The 20,863-nt window shown below is 33.2% G+C and overlaps 1 protein-coding gene across 1 annotated transcript; it reads left to right on the top strand.

Moving 5' to 3' along the window:
• Positions 1–1,623: 1,623 nt before the first annotated feature.
• Positions 1,624–11,685, top strand: LOC115983564 (DCN1-like protein 2). Its single transcript, XM_031106276.1, has 11 exons — positions 1,624–1,833; positions 3,939–4,000; positions 4,592–4,728; positions 5,595–5,653; positions 5,888–5,911; positions 6,287–6,369; positions 6,474–6,538; positions 6,900–6,949; positions 8,612–8,713; positions 10,432–10,491; positions 11,283–11,685. The coding sequence occupies exons 1-11, from the start codon at positions 1,831–1,833 to the stop codon at positions 11,415–11,417; spliced, it is 780 nt and encodes a 259-aa protein (XP_030962136.1). The 5' UTR covers positions 1,624–1,830; the 3' UTR covers positions 11,418–11,685.
• The last annotated feature ends 9,178 nt before the right edge of the window (positions 11,686–20,863 follow it).

Genomic DNA, 20,863 nt, shown 5'->3' with positions numbered 1-20,863 from the left:
TGAACAATAATTTTAAAAAGTGAATAATAACCAAAAAATGATTTTTTATTGTTTTCAGTTTTCAGCAAAATAAACGGTATCCAAACGCACACCTAATGTGTTAAAATTTTCCCCAACAAAAATTTTAGGATCACATAAAAAATCACAACTATTTAGTAATATTTATATGGCAAATTGTGAGTAACGTAAAAAAAAAAAAAATGATAATCCATATGAAAATTATAAATAATTAGTTATAGTCTATCATATCATATAGAAATAAACGTGACTTTTTATGTGTTACTATCGTCACGGGTTCGGTTTGGACAATGGCATCCATGTCCATGCCCCCTCACCCACGGTCATCCTTAAATATATGGTCCCACCAGAACAATAACATGTGTCTAATTCTCACACATTTACCTTTTTCTCCTCAAAGATAAGCTCCCACAAAGCTTAAGTTTGAGATAATGTAAGGGCAATATGGTAAATTAAGGATAAGCTAAGGCCCATACCCTTTTCTTCTTTTCATTTTAACAAACAAGTTCCATTACTAGAAAGGAAAAAGAAATGCAGATTATTCTTGTTGCTTTATTGGGTTTCAATTCGAATTGAGATGTGATACAGGCATACAAATCTTTAGGGTTTTTCAACTTTATGCTTTAAGTGATCTATGCCTTCTTCATCCTATCCCTCCCCTTCTCCTTATATTCAATAATCCCATATTTGCATGACCAAAATATGTTGCCTAAAATTAAATAACATTTGATAAGGTAAATTTGGATTGAAATACCATTTTGGACAGAAGAAACATGTGAATGGTATGAACCCTTGTTTTTCCTTTCTCCTGTTGAGATTCACTACATAATAATTACTCTTTATTATTAAACGATTTTTAGTGTAAGCAAGTTAAAACTTCAATTCTCTTATCCAACAATATAAAATCTTAAAAGATGAACTAGAACCCACACCATAGATCCAAAATTAGAAAACATTTTTAAATATAAGCTTTGTTTGGATTGCGGTTGCTTTTTCATGTAGACGCGTTTTTGGTTGCTTTTTTTTAAAAATTTTTTTTATTCCAGTGCCTGATGCACTATTCATGGGACATGAATAATGCATTTAGGTTTATGAATAGTAATTTTAAAAAGTGAACAATAACCAGAAAATGATTTTTTATTGTTTTCAGTTTTCAGCAAAATAAATGGTATCCAAACACAAACTTAGTGTGTTAAAATTTTCCCTAACAAAAATTTTAGGATCACATAAAAAATCACAACTATTTATATGGCAGATTGTGAGTAACGTACAAAAAAAAAAGTGATAATTCATACGAAAATTATAAATAATTAGTTATAGCCTATCATATCATACAGAAATAGTCGTGACTTTTTATGTGTTACTATCGTCATGGGTCCGGTTCGGACAATGGTATCCATGTCCATGCCCCCTCACCCACGGCCATCCTTAAATATATGGTCCCACCAGAACAATAACAAGTGTCCTATTCTCACACATTTACCTTTTTCTCCTCAAAGATAAGCTCCCACAAAGCTTAAGTTTGAGATAATGTGAAGGGCAATATGGTAAATTAAAGAAAACACAAGTGCCAGAAAGCCCAATGCTGCTATCGCTGTCCCATTCAGCAAAGAGTCGTCTCCACCACACCGGAGAACAAAGAGAGAATCGAAAATCTCTTCAGCTTCTCTCTCTCTCTCTTTTTTTTTTTTTTTTTAGAGAGAAAGAGAGTGACAGAGAAAGAAACAAACCCTAATTTTCTCTCTCTAACTCCTCTCTTTCTCTCTCTCGCACGGTACCCACAGTTAGGGTTTCACTCATCAAACTTCAAAAATGGTAACTTTTTTTTTTTTTTTTTCCTTCTTCTTCTTCTTTTTTTAAAATGAGAAATTTAGTTCACAATTTTTGGAGAACTAGGGTTTTAATTTCGCAAAGTTTGGTTCTTTCTTTTACTCTGTTATGTATGTGTGAATTTTTTATTCAAATCTAGACCTGTGTCTCAGAAATCTTCAGTGCTTTTTTTTTTTTTTTTGGTTTTTTTTTTCGAATTTTGAATAATTGCTTGAAACTTGTGGAGAATTAGGGTTTTAGTGTTGTGGTTTTTTTCAATGGAGAAAACTGAGGGAAAGGAGTGAATTCCCATATTGCAAATCTTATAATTGAGGTGTGACTTTTAGGTCAAATTATGCTGTGTTAGTTCTATGTAGCTGAAAAGAGTATAAATTGAGTTGGGTATAGCTCATAGGAATAAGGGAAGATCATTAGAACACTTTCATTTCATGGTAGTTTGATGTAGAAGAAAAGAGAGTGACTAGAGTATGTATAAAAATGGAAGATGGGTGCCTCTAGGGAATGTCAAAGTTGTTTTATTAGTTTTTATCATACCAATAGCATCCCTTGTTGGTTTTAAAGGGTTGCTATACTTCTGTGCATAATTTATTTTTTTGTAATTCTTTTAGGCTTCTTTTTTTTTTTTTTTGGGGGGGGAGGGGGGTGGAAATGAAGGGAGCCTTTTTTTTTGATGACGTGGAACATCACCAAGGCAGGGCTCTTTGAACCCCACCTTCCAATACTGTGTATTAGGTAATCCAAGAAAACTTCTAGTGGGGATTGAACCTAGGATGTCTGGGTTTACAGCTCATCCCCGCCTCCAACCACTAGGCTGCACCCTGATGGGTAATGTACGGAACCTTTACAAGAAGAGTCCTTTGGACTTGCTTCTAGCCTGTAAAACCTAAGTGCATTTGACCCCACCCGCTAGAATCGATTGCTGGGTAATCCATGGGCGTTTGCTCCTGACAGGCTAAGTAGTTTATGCTTATGACCAGGAGCATATAAGTCTCTTTTCTCAATAAAATATCGTTACTTATGGAAAAAATCTCCATCGAATGTTAACAAGAACTATTACGGTTGAGTAAGTCCAAAATTTACTTTTGATTTGGTGGTGGTTGTTATTGTAATAAAATGTTATTGAACGAATGGAACTACCTCATGGGCATAGTTTTATACACAAAGTAGACCCAAAGAGATACAAAAGATGAAAAGTTACAATTTAAAAGAAAGAGAGGCAATGAAGTCTACAATACAATGTATTCCACAATGGCCCAAAACAACAAGTCCAAAATTTATTTAGAAATTCATTAGTATATGAAGAAGAATTGGGGGATATAGGAGAAGTATGTGAGAAAAAGAGAATAGAAAGACTGAGAGACATGATGGGTTTGGCTAGCTGCTGAGAAAAGTGGGTAAATGATGTGAATTTTTTACGATAGTGTTTAATGACTTTTCAACGCGCACAGAGTGGGGAAGGGCTTTACTGACGTCATTAATTTATCAACCTACATAATTAACATTTCTATGCAAATGTTATGTTACTTTACATGTTATCAAATGGGAATTTTTTTGGAGTAATTTTGTGTGACAAATGTACAGTTTGAAAATTTGTCAATAGGGAGAAGCAGTGTGCTTGTGTCTCTATGTTGATGTGTATATTTGTGCTTGCGTGCATGCATGTGAGTGTATGCACTGCCTCTATATTGTGTTTTTGGGATTTTTATGCATATATTTATGTCGTAATATGTATGTATTCATTCTCTGGGAAGCACTTGTCCATTACATGGAATATGGTTCTGGCCTGTTTAATGTGGTAAGTTTGGTAGGAACGAAACACCCGTACTTTTGAAGATATTGAGAGGCCCTTAGATCTTTTAAGATCTCTTCTTTTTGGTATTTTGTTTCAGTGGGGTCGTATTTGGGGTTCTACGCATTGTATATCTATTGTTGATTTCCTACATTTTGTTAGCTTTAGTTCTTGATCTATGTGCATTTGTTTCATGTTCAGAGTGTTTATCATCGTGAGCACGATGTTCATTTCTTTTAATAAAAGTCTTATTTCCTATAAAAAAAGGTATTCATGATCTGGTTTTGTTCTTTTTTGACAGCACAAATTGGGCAGAGGTCACCGTGACAAACTTCAGCAGTTTATGACAATCACCGGTGCAAGGTAACTGATAATCATATGCAGTATTTCTGCTGTACTGAATCACATCTTTCTTTGCATAGATGAGAATTAGATGGAGGTGATGAAAATTGGGCATGATTTGAATGCACTAAATCATGTTATTATAATTTTGAAATTCAGGAAAAAAAGAAGGAAAAATGGCAGTTAGTAATAATTTTAGTGCTTGCTAAATCGGAGATGTGCAGAATGGAGAGGGAAGAATGGGGGTGGGGGATAAGGAATTGGGTGTAGCTGCTTGAAGCACTTTGTTGGAAGCTCTCTAGTTTTGTAGGTTTTGAAATAAAAACCTTTGTGTCTGTCAAACTGTTAAATCTGTCAGTTTCAGTAGATTCTATTTCTTTTAAAATTTTAAATCTACAAATTGTTTCCCATCAGAGTCCCTTATGATATATCTTGGCTAAGTAAGACTACCATAATTTACTCCTCTAAAGTGCTTGCATAGAGCACAATCCTCGGGTGGAAGCTGCACCTGAAAAGTAAACCTCTGAAAAAGATTATAATTGTTGTTTTTGTGTGTGGTTTTAAAATTGAAATTTTACTGATAGTGTATCTTACAATCCAATCCAATTACAGTGAAAAATCTGCCCTTCAGACTTTAAAGGCCAGCGATTGGCATCTTGAAGGAGCCTTTGATGTATTCTACAGCCAGCCCCAGAGCAAATCATTTACTGACTCTAGACATTTGGAGGAGCTCTTCAATAGATATAAAGGCAAGCTTTTCTTAAACACTTGCTTCTGCTGCCTTTCTAGCACTTCATTACTACGTCTTTTTGTGGAGTTGTTGAAAAAATTTTGGGGGGGTGGGGTGTGGTAGCTATATTATATTTGGCATTAGCTTCAAATTAAAGCTGGAAGTTTTTAGTTGCATCACTTTCAAGCCTATAATTAGTGAGTTTCTGTTAACTAAAAATAACTGAAATTCACGTCTACTAAGGACCTATCTGGGTGCTAAAAATTCCTTCTTGTCAATCACAATTTGTATCACAAAATGACTCATTCTTATGTAAAAATCCTAACAAATAAACATAGTTCTCTTATATGAAAAAAAAAATAGCCTTGAAGAAGATTTCATCATTTTTTTTTGGGTTGTGGGGTGGTTGGGGGGCCGGGGGGGGGGGGGGAAGGGGGTTGGAGGTGGGAGAGTGTAACCTAAAATATCACTTGATATTCTCATATTTTTTAAGTACCCAGATAGATCTCAAGTGTATATTATGTGGGTCTTCATTACTTTTAGTCAATAGAGACTCACTAATATAGGGTGGATATTAATGTAATTGAATCTTGAGGATTTAATTTAAATCAATGTTAAACTCTAGGTTTTATTATGAAATTATCCTGAAATGTGAAAAAGCAATTTTAGAAAACTTGACTTGTACAACAATGCCTGTCAGTAGGAACCTCCATAGAGCCTAAAACTCATTTGGTGTGGACAATTAATATGCTGTTAAATGGGAATGAGCCTATGTAATGTTGGTTTTAAATAATAAACTTCTAAGCATTGGGTGCTGTAAATGACTTCTGTTGCTTAATTGCTGCAACTATGCAACTAAATTTTTTGAATCTGATATGTTTGCAGATCCATATAGTGATATGATACTGGTTGATGGTATAACTCTCCTTTGCAATGATATTCAGGTAAGTTCTTTTTTTAAATGCTGGTCATTTATTATTTCTTGAAGACTATAAGGTTTTCACAACTTGGAATTTTGTAATTTCTTGTCATCAGCTGTTTGTACCTTATGGGTCATCTTTTTGTTTTTGTTTTTGTTTTTTTTCTTCTTAAATAAGAGTTCTATTCGTTATTTGGTTAACTATAATAAATTTGATCTTCACAATTTTAATGATATATGGGTCTTTGTCTTTTGGCAGGTGGATCCGCAAGATATTGTTATGGTATGTATAATTCTTTGAAGCTATTGCTATCCAAGGCATGCATACCTAAATATCTTTTGATTATTATGAAGAAAGCATCCTTAATATGAGGTTTAAATTCAAATCTACAAAGTCTGACCCTGTGGTAGCAAGAAAATTATTATATAAAATGTAGCCGTGTTGAAGTGTTTGGAAATTTTGCAAGAACAGAAAGTTTAAATTTTGATTCTCAATCCCCTCCCCCTTGCCCTACCAAAGACCCAAAACAGAGAAACTATGGCTGTTCATAGAGTCAGAATATTTTCAATATTCGTGGTTCCCCTTTGTTAATGATTTGAATCAGTATGTATAGCTTATGAATTGTTTTGAATACATGGGTTGCTGCTGTTATTGCAGTTAGTTGTTTCATGGCACATGAAAGCTGCTACCATGTGTGAATTTTCCAAGCAGGAGTTTATAGGTGGACTACAAGGGCTAGGGTAAGTATATAAATAGTTATTTATGCTATACTTATTCTTGAGTTTAATGATATCGATTATGAGTTTGGAACTGCTGTGATTAAGGCCATATATTCTGATGGCAGGATAGACTCTTTGGAGAAGTTCTGTGAAAAGATTCCATTTATGCGCATGGAGCTGAAAGATGATCGTATGTGCAAGTGTTCATGAATTATGATTTTTTCTAAAATTTAGTTTTAATATTGTAATTCATGTTGCTTTTAGGCAAAAACACTCCCAAAATTGATATATTTATTGAAAAGCCAAAGTGATTGGTTTTATTAGCAATTTCTTTTTCTATTTTTATTATTTAAATTTTATTTATTTATTGGTAAGTTAAACACTCACCCAATGGTCATGAATTCTTGAGCGCACCCTCCACCTTGCATTTACAAGGGAGGAGGTACCATTTAAACTAAAGCTCATTGGTTGGTTTGATTAGCATTTCTAAGCTAGAGATACAATTATTGTGCTTTTGTTGCTGAAAATGATTTTTGCTTGTATTTGTCCAGAAAAGTTCCGTGAGATATATAACTTTGCGTTTGGCTGGGCAAAAGAAAAGGTACTCTTTTCTCTGCGTGAATGCTTGGATTTGTACATACTCTTGACCTATGGATATTTATTTCCACTGCTGAAAATGAAGACTTCTTAATAGTTTTCGGCTTTTCACTTTTCTCAGTTTTGTCATTTTTATTTTGGGCTCCTGGTTAATACAGGATTGATTTTTTCTGTGTTTCTTTTTTTTGATATTTCCAATTTATAATGTTGATTGTGCCCCCGCTTTTCCACTAGTTCTTATTCCTGCTCTATAGTCTTTTAGGTAGGTATAGTACTTGGTATTGCTACTTTTTTTTTCGCTGAATAATTCCTTTTATTAGAAAAATCAGCATCCTAAGGTGATATCACTTATTTAACATTAAATGGAGTGTATGCACAATAAGCTTGTCTTTTTACTCTGAACTCAGAATGGGGTGTGCTCTGAGTGTGCTGGAGTTACTTTATGCCCTCTGTTATTGTTAAAAATCAACTTGATTAATTCCTGCATGCAATCCTGCCATTAATTTTGAGTGGAAATGTCTAGACTTAGATGCATTTTGATATGGATGTTAGATTCATGAACTCAGATTTTCTCCAGGCTTCAAATTTGGTTTATTTTATATTTAAATATCTATATCTAATTCAGTAATGTATAAGTGAACTAGGAATTGATTTCTTCTTGAGGGCATACAGGATGTAGATGTAACATTAACATAGAATATACAAAACAGTAAATTTTGAATTATTCATGAAACTGAAAAACAGTTTGAGAAAGAATGATTGAAGGTGTAAGCATGTTTGATACCTGTGTTCATTTCATGTTGTGTGACACTGGCTGCTCATAGAATTGGAAATTTCTTGGGAAGATAGCTTTAGATTGAGGTACTAAAACTCAAACCTGGGATGTACGGTTTTTCGCATTGGTTCTTAAATTATATAGTGACCTGTTCTTTTGGATTTTATAATTGTCCTGTTGTGCTAAGATATATAGTGTCCTTGTATTTGCATAATACCATCACAAAGTCACTACTGCATGTATATAGCAGGAATCGGAGCTTTTGACAACTATGCTAAATGACTGAATCTTTGATGGATAGGTGCCTCTTAAAGCTTGTATTACTATTATCCCTAGAACAATGGTGGGGGATTTAGATGTTTAAGTTTCATTTATACAATGGTTCCTCCTCATTTTTTGTTGGAATAATCATGGATAGGCGAATTTTTGATAGTCAGAGATGGCAAAGCTAAATGCATTTTTCCAGTTCCCTATGGATGATAATTTCCAGAAATTTTACAATATGGAGAGACTTGCTGACATTACTGAGCCAATTGAAACATAGCAAAGAGACAATGAGCCACTTGCTGAATTTTTTGTGAAGTGTTTGGCTGTCTAGGTGGATATGATCCTTGATGGGTGTGAAATTTCATTTAGCTTAAAAGGCTGTACGTTCAAAAGCATGGGGATGCATCTGTGTATTGCATGCACACAGCATGTGCACACATGATTACAAACAGATTTTTCCTTCAGCTTCTATGACAGATCTGTGCTACATTTTATATACTTCACTAAAAATTATATTTAACACCTAAAAATTCAATTATGTATGTGTTTTTTTTTTTATACAATGTCATTGTCACCCAAATTCTGGTTACATATGCAGGTAGCTGATTTTTCTTAGTATTTCAGGGTCAGAAATCTTTAGCATTGGATACAGCTATTGGAATGTGGCAATTACTGTTTGCCGAAAAGCAGTGGCCATTGGTTGATCATTGGTGCCAGTTCTTACAGGTAGCTTACTATCCATATTTTTATCTAATGAGAATGAGTAGTGAATTCTTGTGACCTATGGTGAAAAGAATTATATAGCTGGCAACATGTTGGGATTAAGGCACTGTTAAGTGAGCTGCAATAGGAAGTGAGAATATATTGCTAATTATGTTTATTATTAATTTAACCTTGATATGCTTCGGTTGTTCGGGATTGATTGGGTCATGCCAGGTTCAGTTGTGGACTTATTATTTAGTTGGTATCAATGGCATGGGAAGCATAGCTCTGATATTTGGGATTTGGTTCCAGGCTGTTTAATGTGGACTATTTGGACTAAACGGAATCAGCGGTCTTTTGAGGATGAGGAGAAAATTGTGGTTCAGTTATTAGAGTTTTGTCAGTGGACCCTCTTTGATTGGTCTCGATGTTGGGGTTTCACGGATTGTTCTACCCTTTTGGATTTTCTTTCATCTATTAGAATAGTTTAGGGGTTACTTCTGTCTTTTTGTTCCTTTTTCCTTTGTTCACTACCGTGAACTCTTTGTATTTCTTTTGCTTTTCTTTTATTAATAATATTCTCTTCTTACTTATCAAAAAAAAAAAATTAATTTAACCTTGATGCCCTCTGGGGATCTATCTTCAGGTCTATGTGATGTTATAAATGGCACATAGGCATCTATGCCATTGTTAGATTTCGTTGTCTGTGTTTGTTTTAGTTTTGTTTTCATCTTCTTTCTTTCTTCCCTGACCCCCCAAAAGGATTCACTCATTGTGAGACAAAATGCCTGGGGGTTTTGGCAAGAATCTTAGCAACCACCATGTCAACATTATTGGTAACTGCTGTTGTTGGTCAATTTGGTGAAGTTTTGTCAATGGCGGGATGTGATGGTTGGTGGGTGAACATCTCTACACCTAGTCTCATTGGCTAATTTGCCTTCATAAATTATTTAATCCAAAAAATAGCTTGGTGGTTGGTTTTGTGACTGGACTTTTTGCGATTCTTGGTTTAGTTAGGCACCAGTGGTTACTGCATATGACCAATCTAAGCACATGATAATAGATATACCTTTAGGTGTAGGCTTTGTTTTTCATATTGATTCACTTGTGAAATTTTCTGTGGATAGATGAATTTTCTTTTCTAGGGTAATGACGCAGGACAACCAGAACAAAATTGAAATAACGGAAAAATAAAAGATATGACCTAGGAGTCAGCACCTAGGCCTTGCTTGGAGTCAGCACCAAGCGGGGAAATCACTAGGAGTCAGCACCAGACCAAAGAAAGACCAAATGGCCATTGTTTTCATTCATCAAAATATCAACTAACTCCTCAAGGAGTACAATAGGTTGCTTATAAAGGATTACTAAACCCTAGTTCTAATTGGCTAGGAAACCCTAATTGCCTTATTACAAAAATACCCTTGCTTCTAAATTAAAATACTAATAACCAAATAAACTAATAGGACCTAAAACATAAAAATACAATTGACTAACAAACATAAATAATACTAAATAATAATTTTCTTGCATCTCCCGCATCAGGTAACTTATCAAAAAATAAAATAAAATCTTTTCTAGGATATGGGATTTGTGTCCCCTTTTATAAACGATATTTGAAAATAAATAAATTCATGGATATGTGTTGAGTTATACATGTTTGATTGGGTTGATATTATGAACTCCATCAGCTTTCTTCTATATCTTTTATGAGAGGATTAATTAATTTTTTTCCTTTGGCTCAGGCTCGGCATAACAAAGCAATATCTAGGGACACGTGGTCTCAACTATTGGAGTTTGCAAGGGTAAGATATAAAATGGATTATTACATTCTGCATCATTATTTCAATATTAAATGCCTACGTTTCATTTACACCTGCATATGCAATCAGTACCCTTTTCAACCGCATTTTTATCTCCTCAAACTTGTGAAGGATGATATGCATTCTGCTGCCTCCCCTTCCTCGACCTAGTTACTTTTTTTTTTTTTTTTTTAAATTTTATTTTGAAAGTAGCCATCTTAGTATGTAGAGTGGGAGAAATATGTTTCCAGGACTGGTGAGAGAGACAATCTTAGCTTGACTTCATTCTTTTTCCTTGTTTCCTATTTTTTTGTTTTTTTTTTTTCTCTCTCCACAGACTGAACAATCTTATTCATACCTTCATTTCTATTTCGGTATTCTTACCTCCCACACAACAAAGATGCTGCACTAATGGCAATTCTGATCATTCCATCTCTTTCTTTGTGTAATTGAAAACAAGGTCATGATTTTTGGTTTCCTAATCAATTTTTATCTTGTTTAAGTTTATTAAACAATCACCAGCATTTCAATTTTTAATCTTCTGAATAAATTACTAGGTATTGTGATATTCATTGCCTTTAGAGAGTGATTGATTTATCTCTTATGAATAAAATTGTTTTTACTTATTGAAAAAAATATTCATAGCTGTTGAAGACTTGAATCTTCTTTTATAAGAAAGGAAACAAAAAGAAACATTGATATCATCCTTTCATGAGCATTATTTATATTGAGGTGTCTTGCTGGTTTTGATGCTGGTCATCGCACTACTAATTTTTCATGCTTTGTACATCCAGACGGTGGACCCTGCATTAACAAATTATGATGCTGAAGGTGCATGGCCCTATCTTATTGATGAATTTGTTGAATACTTGAATGAAAATGGCATCATCCAAAATGTCCAGTTGAATGATTTGAGCCAAAAACGATGACGAGGTGCTGAAGTAGTGATTTGTCATCTTTCTTTAGTGTGGTTAAATTGCGATGTTGTGTGATAGTATTGGTCTATCACTAAAAGGTAAAATCCCCCAAAAAGGAATGAGAAGACATGAGTTCCAATTCAACCTTGTTTTCCACTGACGATTCATTTGCAACCTTTGTAGTTAATGGGACTGCTGATGTGGTATATGCATTTTCCTGTAAAATAAGTTATGAGAATTGAGAACCTACTAGTACTACTAAGCACTAGTGTTGGAATTTTTTTTTTTTTTGTTTTGATAAAATATTTCCTCTATACGATATTATGGACTTGGTATTTGAAATGTCTCTTCGTGAATGAATTCATGGGCCGGGCAATCACGGTTTATTTTTGTACATGAGTACTTGGTAACTCTAGCTAATGGACTGGCAAACACGGTTTAGAGTTGACATTGTAAACCTTGCTATCAAGCCCTGGATTCAAAATGAGAGAAGGCTGGAACATATGGGTTAAGTCACCTAGCATGTATCAATTCCATGGAGTGGTTCATTCATGCAGTTGTGGGCTTTGCATGCTGTGAGATGAGTGGGACTGACTCGTGCTGGAGTGACCAGGGAAGCTAGGCAACATTCTTCTTTTATTATACCATTGACTACTTAGGAGAGAGCACAGCAGTAATATGGAAGCATAAACAATGATAAAATAGATGATAAAGAAGAAAACAACAAAATAAATATATTCAAAATAGGTTAAAACGGAATGTGGAATATGAAACAGAAACTAGTAAAATCTTACTTGAAAACAAACTTCTATCTATGATAAACTTGAAAACAAACTTTTGTCTTTGTTACAAGATTACAAAATAAAATCTGTTTGAAAGGTTACAAGATTATTTCTGTCTGAGTGAAAGGGTTATAAGATTACAAAAGAGAGGGAGGATTACAAGAGTCTTTCTAAGAGAGAGAGAAGGCTATCTTCTTTCTAGACTTGTGAAATTTTTGGACCTAAAATTTGGACCTGTCTTTAGTTTTCGGAGTCTGTCTTTTTATAGATGAGATGAACTATGGTATGTCTTCAAAAGTAACTTGAGTGAGTAAAGTTAACTCAAGTTATTCTATCGATGGAAACTTGTAGAATGCCGTAGAATTTGTCAAGGTACTATTTATGCGTGTTGGTGAACAGTAGTTGCTTTTAGTATCTGTTTGGACCGTGGTATGTTTTCAAAAGTAACTTGGGTAAGTAAAGTTAACTCATGTTAATATGTCGGTGGAAACTTGTAGAATCTGTCAGGGTACTATTTATGCATGCTGGTGAGCAGTAGTTGCTTTTAGTATCTGTCTGGACTGTGGTATGTCTTCAAAAGTAACTTGGGTAAGTAAAGTTAACTCAAGTTAATCTATTGGTGGAAACTTGTAGAATTTATTACAATAGGTCGTCTGAATTCGCATATTGGTGAATAGTGGTCTATCATAATTATCTTTGTAGGGTCTGTTTGAGGGAGCTATCATTCTGTTGTTCTAGTCTGTATCTGCATAGTTATCATAATCTAGTGGATCAGAATCATCTTCATACTGCTCATGCTCATGGAGTACTCCATAATTGTCACATAAAACGTAGTATGAAATTGGGGGCACGATTCTTTGTTATTATTCTGGGATCTCTAGTAATTTTTCTTTTCCCAATGAGCCTCCTTGCTGAAGGTCTTGGACCATATACAGCTATCCTTTCGGTGTAGCCATATAGGTGGAAGTCATGATCTAATTCTTTCTGTACTTCATAAATCTTATTACTCATGAAATTAGACCATTCTTGTGCCAGAGCATACGGGTCATCAAGTGATAGATATGTGTCTCTTGTGTACCAGTTATAGTTAGGGCTACAACTAAAATCACTTATGAGGACCAAAATGTGTGCTGGCCGAGCTTCCATATAGTAACTAGTATCCCATGTTGGAAGGGCACTCCAGATAGTAAGCTTCATATAATTCAGTCCTCCAATTTGTGTAGCTGCTTCTTGGATGACTTTAGGAAATAAACTAATTTGAATTCCAGAAGTTAGGATTAACTTGCTGATAAATCCTGCTTCTAGCATTTCAGAAAACCATAAAGGATCACAAATTACTGGATCCTTTGTCTCAGTGTTGATAAGCAATCCCAAATAGGGATGATGTCTGTCATAAACTCTTTCTGCTTCTCCAAAACTTTCATACCAAGTGGCCTTGTTAGATAGCCATATGACATCTGTCATGTCTTTTGTTTTGATAAATACTATAGAGACTAAAATTTTAAAGTAAAACATCTATCTGTCATGGGAATTGGTCATGGCTTTATGAGTTAGTATATTCTGTTGAATTTCAAGAGGTAAGGTTCTAATGGCAAGTCTCAGTTTTTGCTTAATCTTAGGGTGGAGCTTTGAAAAGCTTGTTCCCATAAGATAACTTTTTAGAGACTATGGTTCTGTCTTTATAGATTTTGAATCTCCATCCTCCTTGCCAGGGAGTTGATTACTAAGTGCCTCAATAAATGCACTGGTGCTAACAAGATGTAATTCCAAAACCTTAAGGGTCTTTTGGAATAAGGGTTTCTGTCTGAGGGCGAAGGCTGTTTGGAAATTATCAAGAAATAATTTAATATGAAAATGAAGGTCTGTAAATTCTCCATTCTGAAAAGAAAGATCAGTGCGGAGCACTTCTTGCAGGATTTCACTTTTTCACCACATGAATACATTGCCTCTACTAGCAATGTATCCTGAAGGGATATTGTCTCAATTGAGACGCCTTCATGCTTATTCAAAATCTTTGCTAAAGCTTTTCAAATTTGTTTGGGTTGCACTACTGGTGCCTTGCCCCTTTCTTTTCTAGAAAGTCTTTTATCCATATTAGTCTACAATTGGCTTTTGATAAAAGGATTAGTTGGTATATCATTAGGTCTGGAAACAATATTTTGAAAATAAACATATCTTTGCAAAGCCTCTTCAAAATTTATTTTAAAATTTTTTCTGTCAATATCTTTCTATAAAATTCCTTTGAAATGTTTTATAAGAAAATTATTTTTAAGCTTTAAAATGTATAATATAATAGAACAAACTTCTTTCTCAACAACGTTGCTCTTTCGCTGGGTAGTGGTATAAGAGTAGTGGGTAGTGGTATAAGAGTAGTCAGAATAAAGTTTGTCAATGTTAGGGTGACTAGAATTCAAAAAATTCACAAAATCTATCATGATTCTGCCTGTTTTGTATATTTTACCATATCTCTCATTCTGTGAGAATATGCCAAATAATGCTTCTCTATATAATCTTTCATCAATCACCATATTAGTCTGGGGAGAATATATCAAGGACTTGTGATTAACTTTGTCAGTTAAATTTAAGAAATTAATTTTGTCTTTATTCAAGAAATTATCACAATTAATATTTTCTTTAATAATTAGTAAAGGGGAGATTGTCAAAGCTTCTTGTATTAAAACATCTTTTGTATGAATATTTGAAATTATTGTAAAAAGTATGAGTATGTTATTTATTACAATCTTGCTTGGTATATTTGTTAAATTGTCAGTCCATTCATATTGACTAAAAGAAATTGTAAGCATAGTTCTATCTTCTATATCTTTTCCACTAAATTCTTTTTCACAAGGTGTTTGGACTATATGTCAGTGCCTATGCAAAAAAGTAGTGGGAGAATAAGAAGAAATCTCTGTCTCTATATCCTGTTTAAACTTCTTTATGACATTATCTGTCAATTGATTAACAAGTGATTTTTCTGTCTTTAGAGATGACAAATGTCTTTCTATTCTACATATTCTTTCTTTATTAATATCTTTTAGGATAGTGACTTTATTAAGGGAACGAATTTCTTTCGAGATTAGGGGTGAGGTGAATCTAAAAACTAGCACATTAATTTTAATTCCTTCATCTGTCATCAAAAGGGGGTAAAGCAAAGTCATAAAAGGATTTCTTAAAATAACTTTAGAAGAAAGGTCTTTAAAAATAGTTTCAAAACATATTCTAACATTAGGTATTTTATAATTAATTATTAGCTTTTCTCCATTAGCTTAAGTTAATCTTTTAGATGATTTTTCATAATATTTTAAAGGTATTAATCCTTCTTGTATGCAATTCATGTCAGCTTCAGAATCTATCAAAGCAACTTCTATCAAAGAGAGAATTCTTTATTGATTACTAGAATTCTATATGCCATTTTTGGAAAATAACTCTGTCAATTAAACTTAGGATGTTATGTTTATTATGATCAATTTGTTGATCATGTGAAATTTCTTTTTCTAAAGGGGGATCTGTCATTATTATGTCTGTTGTAGGAAAACCTGTCAAGTTTATTATTTCAGCAATATTTTGTTCATTTATGTCTGTGGAATTATCCTCTTTAATTTCTTGTTATACCATTTTTACCTCTGTCATTAAATCTTGTGGAGTTACTGGTTTTATATTTACTCCATCTTGTTTCTTTTTGTCTTTCTTTTCTATTCTTTTTTCTTTATTAGCTTTCTTTATAGTATTATTGTTTTGATTCTGACAGTGATATAGATGATTATAACTATAATAATAACACAAATAATTGGAGTATATTAACAAGAGATAAATTAATCGATAGACTGATAGACATAATAATAGTTTGTTAGACATGATTAATAAAAAATTAGAATCTTTAGAAGTTGTTGAAAGATCCATTATATATACTAGAGCATAAAGAAAAAGTGATAGTTTTTTGGACCTCTATGAAAAATGAAAGCTTTAAACTTTGAACCCCATCATAGAACACCTTCAGAAAAAACCATGATAGATATAGAAAGTAGTAGTATAATAAAGACAGTAGATGAAAGACTAAAATCAACCAGTAGAAAAGTTGATGAGATAGATGACATAGAAAGACAAAAGAGTAATAATAAGAAAGATGGCCTAATAATGGAAAGAACAACACGTATAGAAGATAAAGAGAAAGGAAATAGTGCTATAGAAATAATACAAGAGAAAGATGGCATAGAAAGACAAAAGAGCATAATAAGAAGAGGAACAGTAAAGGAAATGATAGAAAGAATGGAAAGACAAAACAATAGTACTCTAAAGAAAGCTAATAAAGAAACTAGTTCAATACAAACAATACCAAAAAAAGATGACATGATAGATATAGAAAGAGAAAAAGGTATAATAATGAAAGAAATTGAAGAAGAAAGACAAAAAGACAGTCTAATAGACTTAGTCAATAAAGAATGGGGACATAATAGTCCAAGAGAAAATGACAGACTAAAGAAAGAAATTGATAAAGACTAAAATCAATTGAAAGATCTATGACAGAGACACAAGATAATAGTTTAGCAAAATTAACTAAAAAGATAGAAATCTTAATTTCACCATTGGGAAAAAGCGATATAAAAAGAGATATAGCTGTTCTAGATATTATCGAGTCATCAGATAATGAGAAAACTGACAGACATACTAGAAATACTATTTGTCATAAATGCAAAAAATATGGACATACTAAAAAAAAAATGTGGTAGACATAATAAAATTGTTAAACAAATTAGTAAATTAGATTTTGAAAAAGATATAATAAATAAATTAATGGAAATATTTAATGTTAATCAAAGAGAGATAGATCAAGTTAACATAAAGAAAGAACTAAAATCAACCAAACCACTTAAAGTCAATAATAGAAAGAGAAAACAAAAAGACATAATAATGAAATTGATAGACAATCTACCTAATCATTTAAAAGACAAAAAAGATTATTTACTAAAATTGAAAAATTCATTCATGAAGTTGTGGGCTTCACATGCTGTGAGATGAGTGGGACTGACTCGTGCTGGAGTGACCAGGGAAGCTAGACAACATTCTTTCTTTATTATATTTCTTAACATAGAAATTAAGATGAAATGTGACAACCTTTAAGAGGTACCAAGTAAAAACTACTACAGGCCAACATATTTTCCTTAAGTTTGACATTTCATTCTAGGGCTTAGCAGGATGATTGAGTTTTTATCCTAGCTAACTGACTATTTCATTCTCGGGCTTAGCAGGATTATTGCGTTTTAATCTGAGCTAATTCCACCCCTATCGAGATTCACTAATCCCATGTTGGAGTAGGATACATTTAAAAAAAAAAGGAAAAAGGATCAAAAAGAAAAAGCGCCATAGGCCCACCCAACCCTTTGTGTGAAATGGGCCTTGAGACATTTGGTAATTTTTGGGCTTAAAAACAGGTCACAACTTTCATTTTGTTTTGCAAAACAAGTATTATCCTCAAAGTTTGGTCCATTTTTCAATTTGGTTTCTAGAAATTCGAAAGTAGTAATCAAATCTTCAAAGAGTGTAAAATGATTTAGAGTTTGGTCCTTTTTCTTTATTTTTATTTTTTTATGTCGCTGTATTTTTCCAATATTTTCTAATCAGGAAAACTAGAAGAGAAAATTGTTTAGCAAATTCAAGTCTAGAAGGTGAATTTTTTCCCTTTTTCATGACAATTGAATGTAATTTTTATGCAACATTAACCATTTTTTTATTAGGGCAAACACAAAACATATTCCTTAAAGTTTGTCTCAGTTACCTATTTTGTGTCTAGAGTTTTGAAAGTAGTGATTGAAGCCTTTATTTATTTATAAAGATCTAATTTGATCTTTACTCCACTTTAGACTAAAATCGTCACATTATCATCCCACTTGCCACTATAATTTCATGATAGTTATTTTTCCCATTGGTGTGCATCCCGTACGAATTGAACTTATGACTTCGCCAATTATGAGTTGAGTGCTTTAACTATTTAGCCATGGATGCTTAGTGGAGACCTCCTCTACATTATATCCATTCTCATGTGGGCCAATTAGATTACTATTTTATAAACTTCAAGAATTTGTTCTATCGGGATCAAATTGAAGAATGGGGTAAAGTAAACTAAAGACAAATGTTGTGTTTTCCAATTTTTCTTTTTAAAAACCTTATGGGGTCATTGATAAAGAGGTTTCAAACAGTTACATATAAAATTTTAAACTTCGCCCCTTATAGCTACACCTACAGTAATTTTTTGTTTTTTGGATCATAGTCAAAGTCAAACAACTATATTTTTAGAAAACTAAAAAAATAAACTATTAAACTGCACCAAATGGGTGCGAAGTTACAGGAAAAAATATATTTTAATTCGAATAATTTACAAGCCTCAATTTGATGAAACTTCACCCCTTAATGAAATTTGTGTTTTAGCATTTGGAAAAAAAAAAAAAAAAAAGCTTCAATTTAAACAAACAAAAGAAGAGGGATACAAAAAAAAAAAAAAAAGCTAGCAGCTTAACACAATAGAAGCCCTACCAGTCTCGATTAATTAATCACCCATTGTGTACATACTTTAAGGAGAGTGCATAGACACATGAACCCATTACCCAATACACCTCTATTAAAACACGACAGCACCTTCTAAATATATCCATGCATGTGACATGCAGGGTTCAGAAGCAACTAGCAAGAACCCTATAATACTAAGTTGGACCATTACAGTTATACCCAGGGACGAAGCTAGACTTTAGACTTAAGGGGGGGGGGGGGGGAAACATATGCTAAAAAAATTCTTGACTTGTAACTAAATGAGACTATCTTATATAAATTATTATTTTTTCATTAGTTTTTTTTGTTATTTATTTAATAATTTTCAAATCTTTCATCAATTTTAAACCTTATAGCTCTACTAATTGAAAATTAAAAAGAAATATGTAAACAAAGAGAAGATAAGAAAAGCTCATATATATATATATATATTCTTAGGCTACTAAAAACAACTTATAAGCTCATGTGTTAAAGCATGTGATTAGGTCCACTTCAACACATAATAAACAAATGTTAATTACTTTTTTGTGAACAATTACACATAAACTTATCATATTTATCTACTAAAATTTGTAGCTCACTTTAAATATATATTGAAAACAAAACTTAGATATAGTATTTTTCACCAACTTAAAATTTTTCAATAAAGTGATGGGCTTTTTTTTTTTTTTTTTTTTTGGGGGGGGGGGGGGGGGGGGGTTGGTTCTACGGGCCGATTTTAAAATTTTTGAAGGAGAGGTGGCCAAGACTAATTATCTTGGACCTAAATGTAAAAAGAATTCCAAAAAAAAAATATATAATATATAATATATTATACATATTATAATTTTTTTTTTTTAAATTGGGGGGGGGGGGGGGGAACATATGCTTAAATAAAATTCTTGACTTGTAAACTAAATGAGACTACTTATAAATTATTATTTTTTCATTAGTTTTTTGTTATTGTATTTAATAATTCAAATCTTTCATCAATTTTAAACCTTATAGCTCTACTAATTGAAAATTAAAAAGAAATATGTAAACAAAGAGAAGATAAGAAAAGCTCATATATATATATATATATATATTCTTAGGCTACTAAAAACAACTTATAAGCTCATGTGTTAAAGCATGTGATTAGGTCCACTTCAACACATAATAAACAAATGTTAATTACTTTTTTGTGAAGAATGACACATAAACTTATCATATTTATCTATTAAAATTTGTAGCTCACTTTAAATATATATTGAAAACAAAACTTAGATATAGTATTTTTCACCAACTTAAAATTTTTCAATAAAGTGATGGGTTTTTTTTTTTTTTTGGGGGGTTGGGTTCTAAGGGCCGATTTGTAAATTTTTGAGGAGAGGGGGGCCAAGACTAATTATCTTGGACCTAAATGTCAAAGAATTCAAAATATATATATATATTATATATAATATATACATGTGGGGCCCGGCCCCAGAAATAATGGGCTATTCCAAAATTCAGGCCCGTCCGAGGAGCGTCTGTCGAGAGAAACCACGAGAAGCTTTACCAATCCCAATACCAAGGAAACCTGTCCGAGGAGTAATATCCTCCCTGGACCTCACAAGCCCATACGAAGGATCCCTTCCCAGCCATTTCAAGTTCATCCCCCAACAATATTAAAATGAAATAAAATCCAAATATCCCATGGAGAGCTACCACCACATTAATTGCGCCCCAACCACCCTCTTGGCCGCATTAATGAGGAAATGACCCCTGAACAGTACCGCCTTGGCCTCTGCAACTCACATGGGGAGAGATGAAGGCGTCTGATGGGACAGCCACTCAAGTAGGTGCTCAGATAGTCAACAAGTGTAGGGTTGAGATGAGAGAAGGGAACTATATAATGTAATGGAGTCCCTTAGAGAAAGGGACGAAAATTTCTGTAGGAAGAACTAAAGAAATAAACTTATAAGGGAGAGATCCATTTTTCATGTCTTTATTTTCTGCAACCATATTGCCCATGCATCAGACTGAATAGACACGCTGAGGCCAAGTTCTTTGACCCATCCTCTACAAATATTTATTGTGGGTTGCGCTTTGGGCCAGGACCTGATCAATCGAATTTGGGCCAGGAAAATCGTGCAACTACAATTGGCGCCGTCTGTGGGGAGAACTAGAGCATCA

The sequence above is a fragment of the Quercus lobata genome, chromosome 4, assembly GCF_001633185.2.
Source record: "Quercus lobata isolate SW786 chromosome 4, ValleyOak3.0 Primary Assembly, whole genome shotgun sequence".
Classification (NCBI taxonomy): domain Eukaryota; kingdom Viridiplantae; phylum Streptophyta; class Magnoliopsida; order Fagales; family Fagaceae; genus Quercus; species Quercus lobata.
This window is presented reverse-complemented; position numbering and strand designations above follow the sequence as displayed.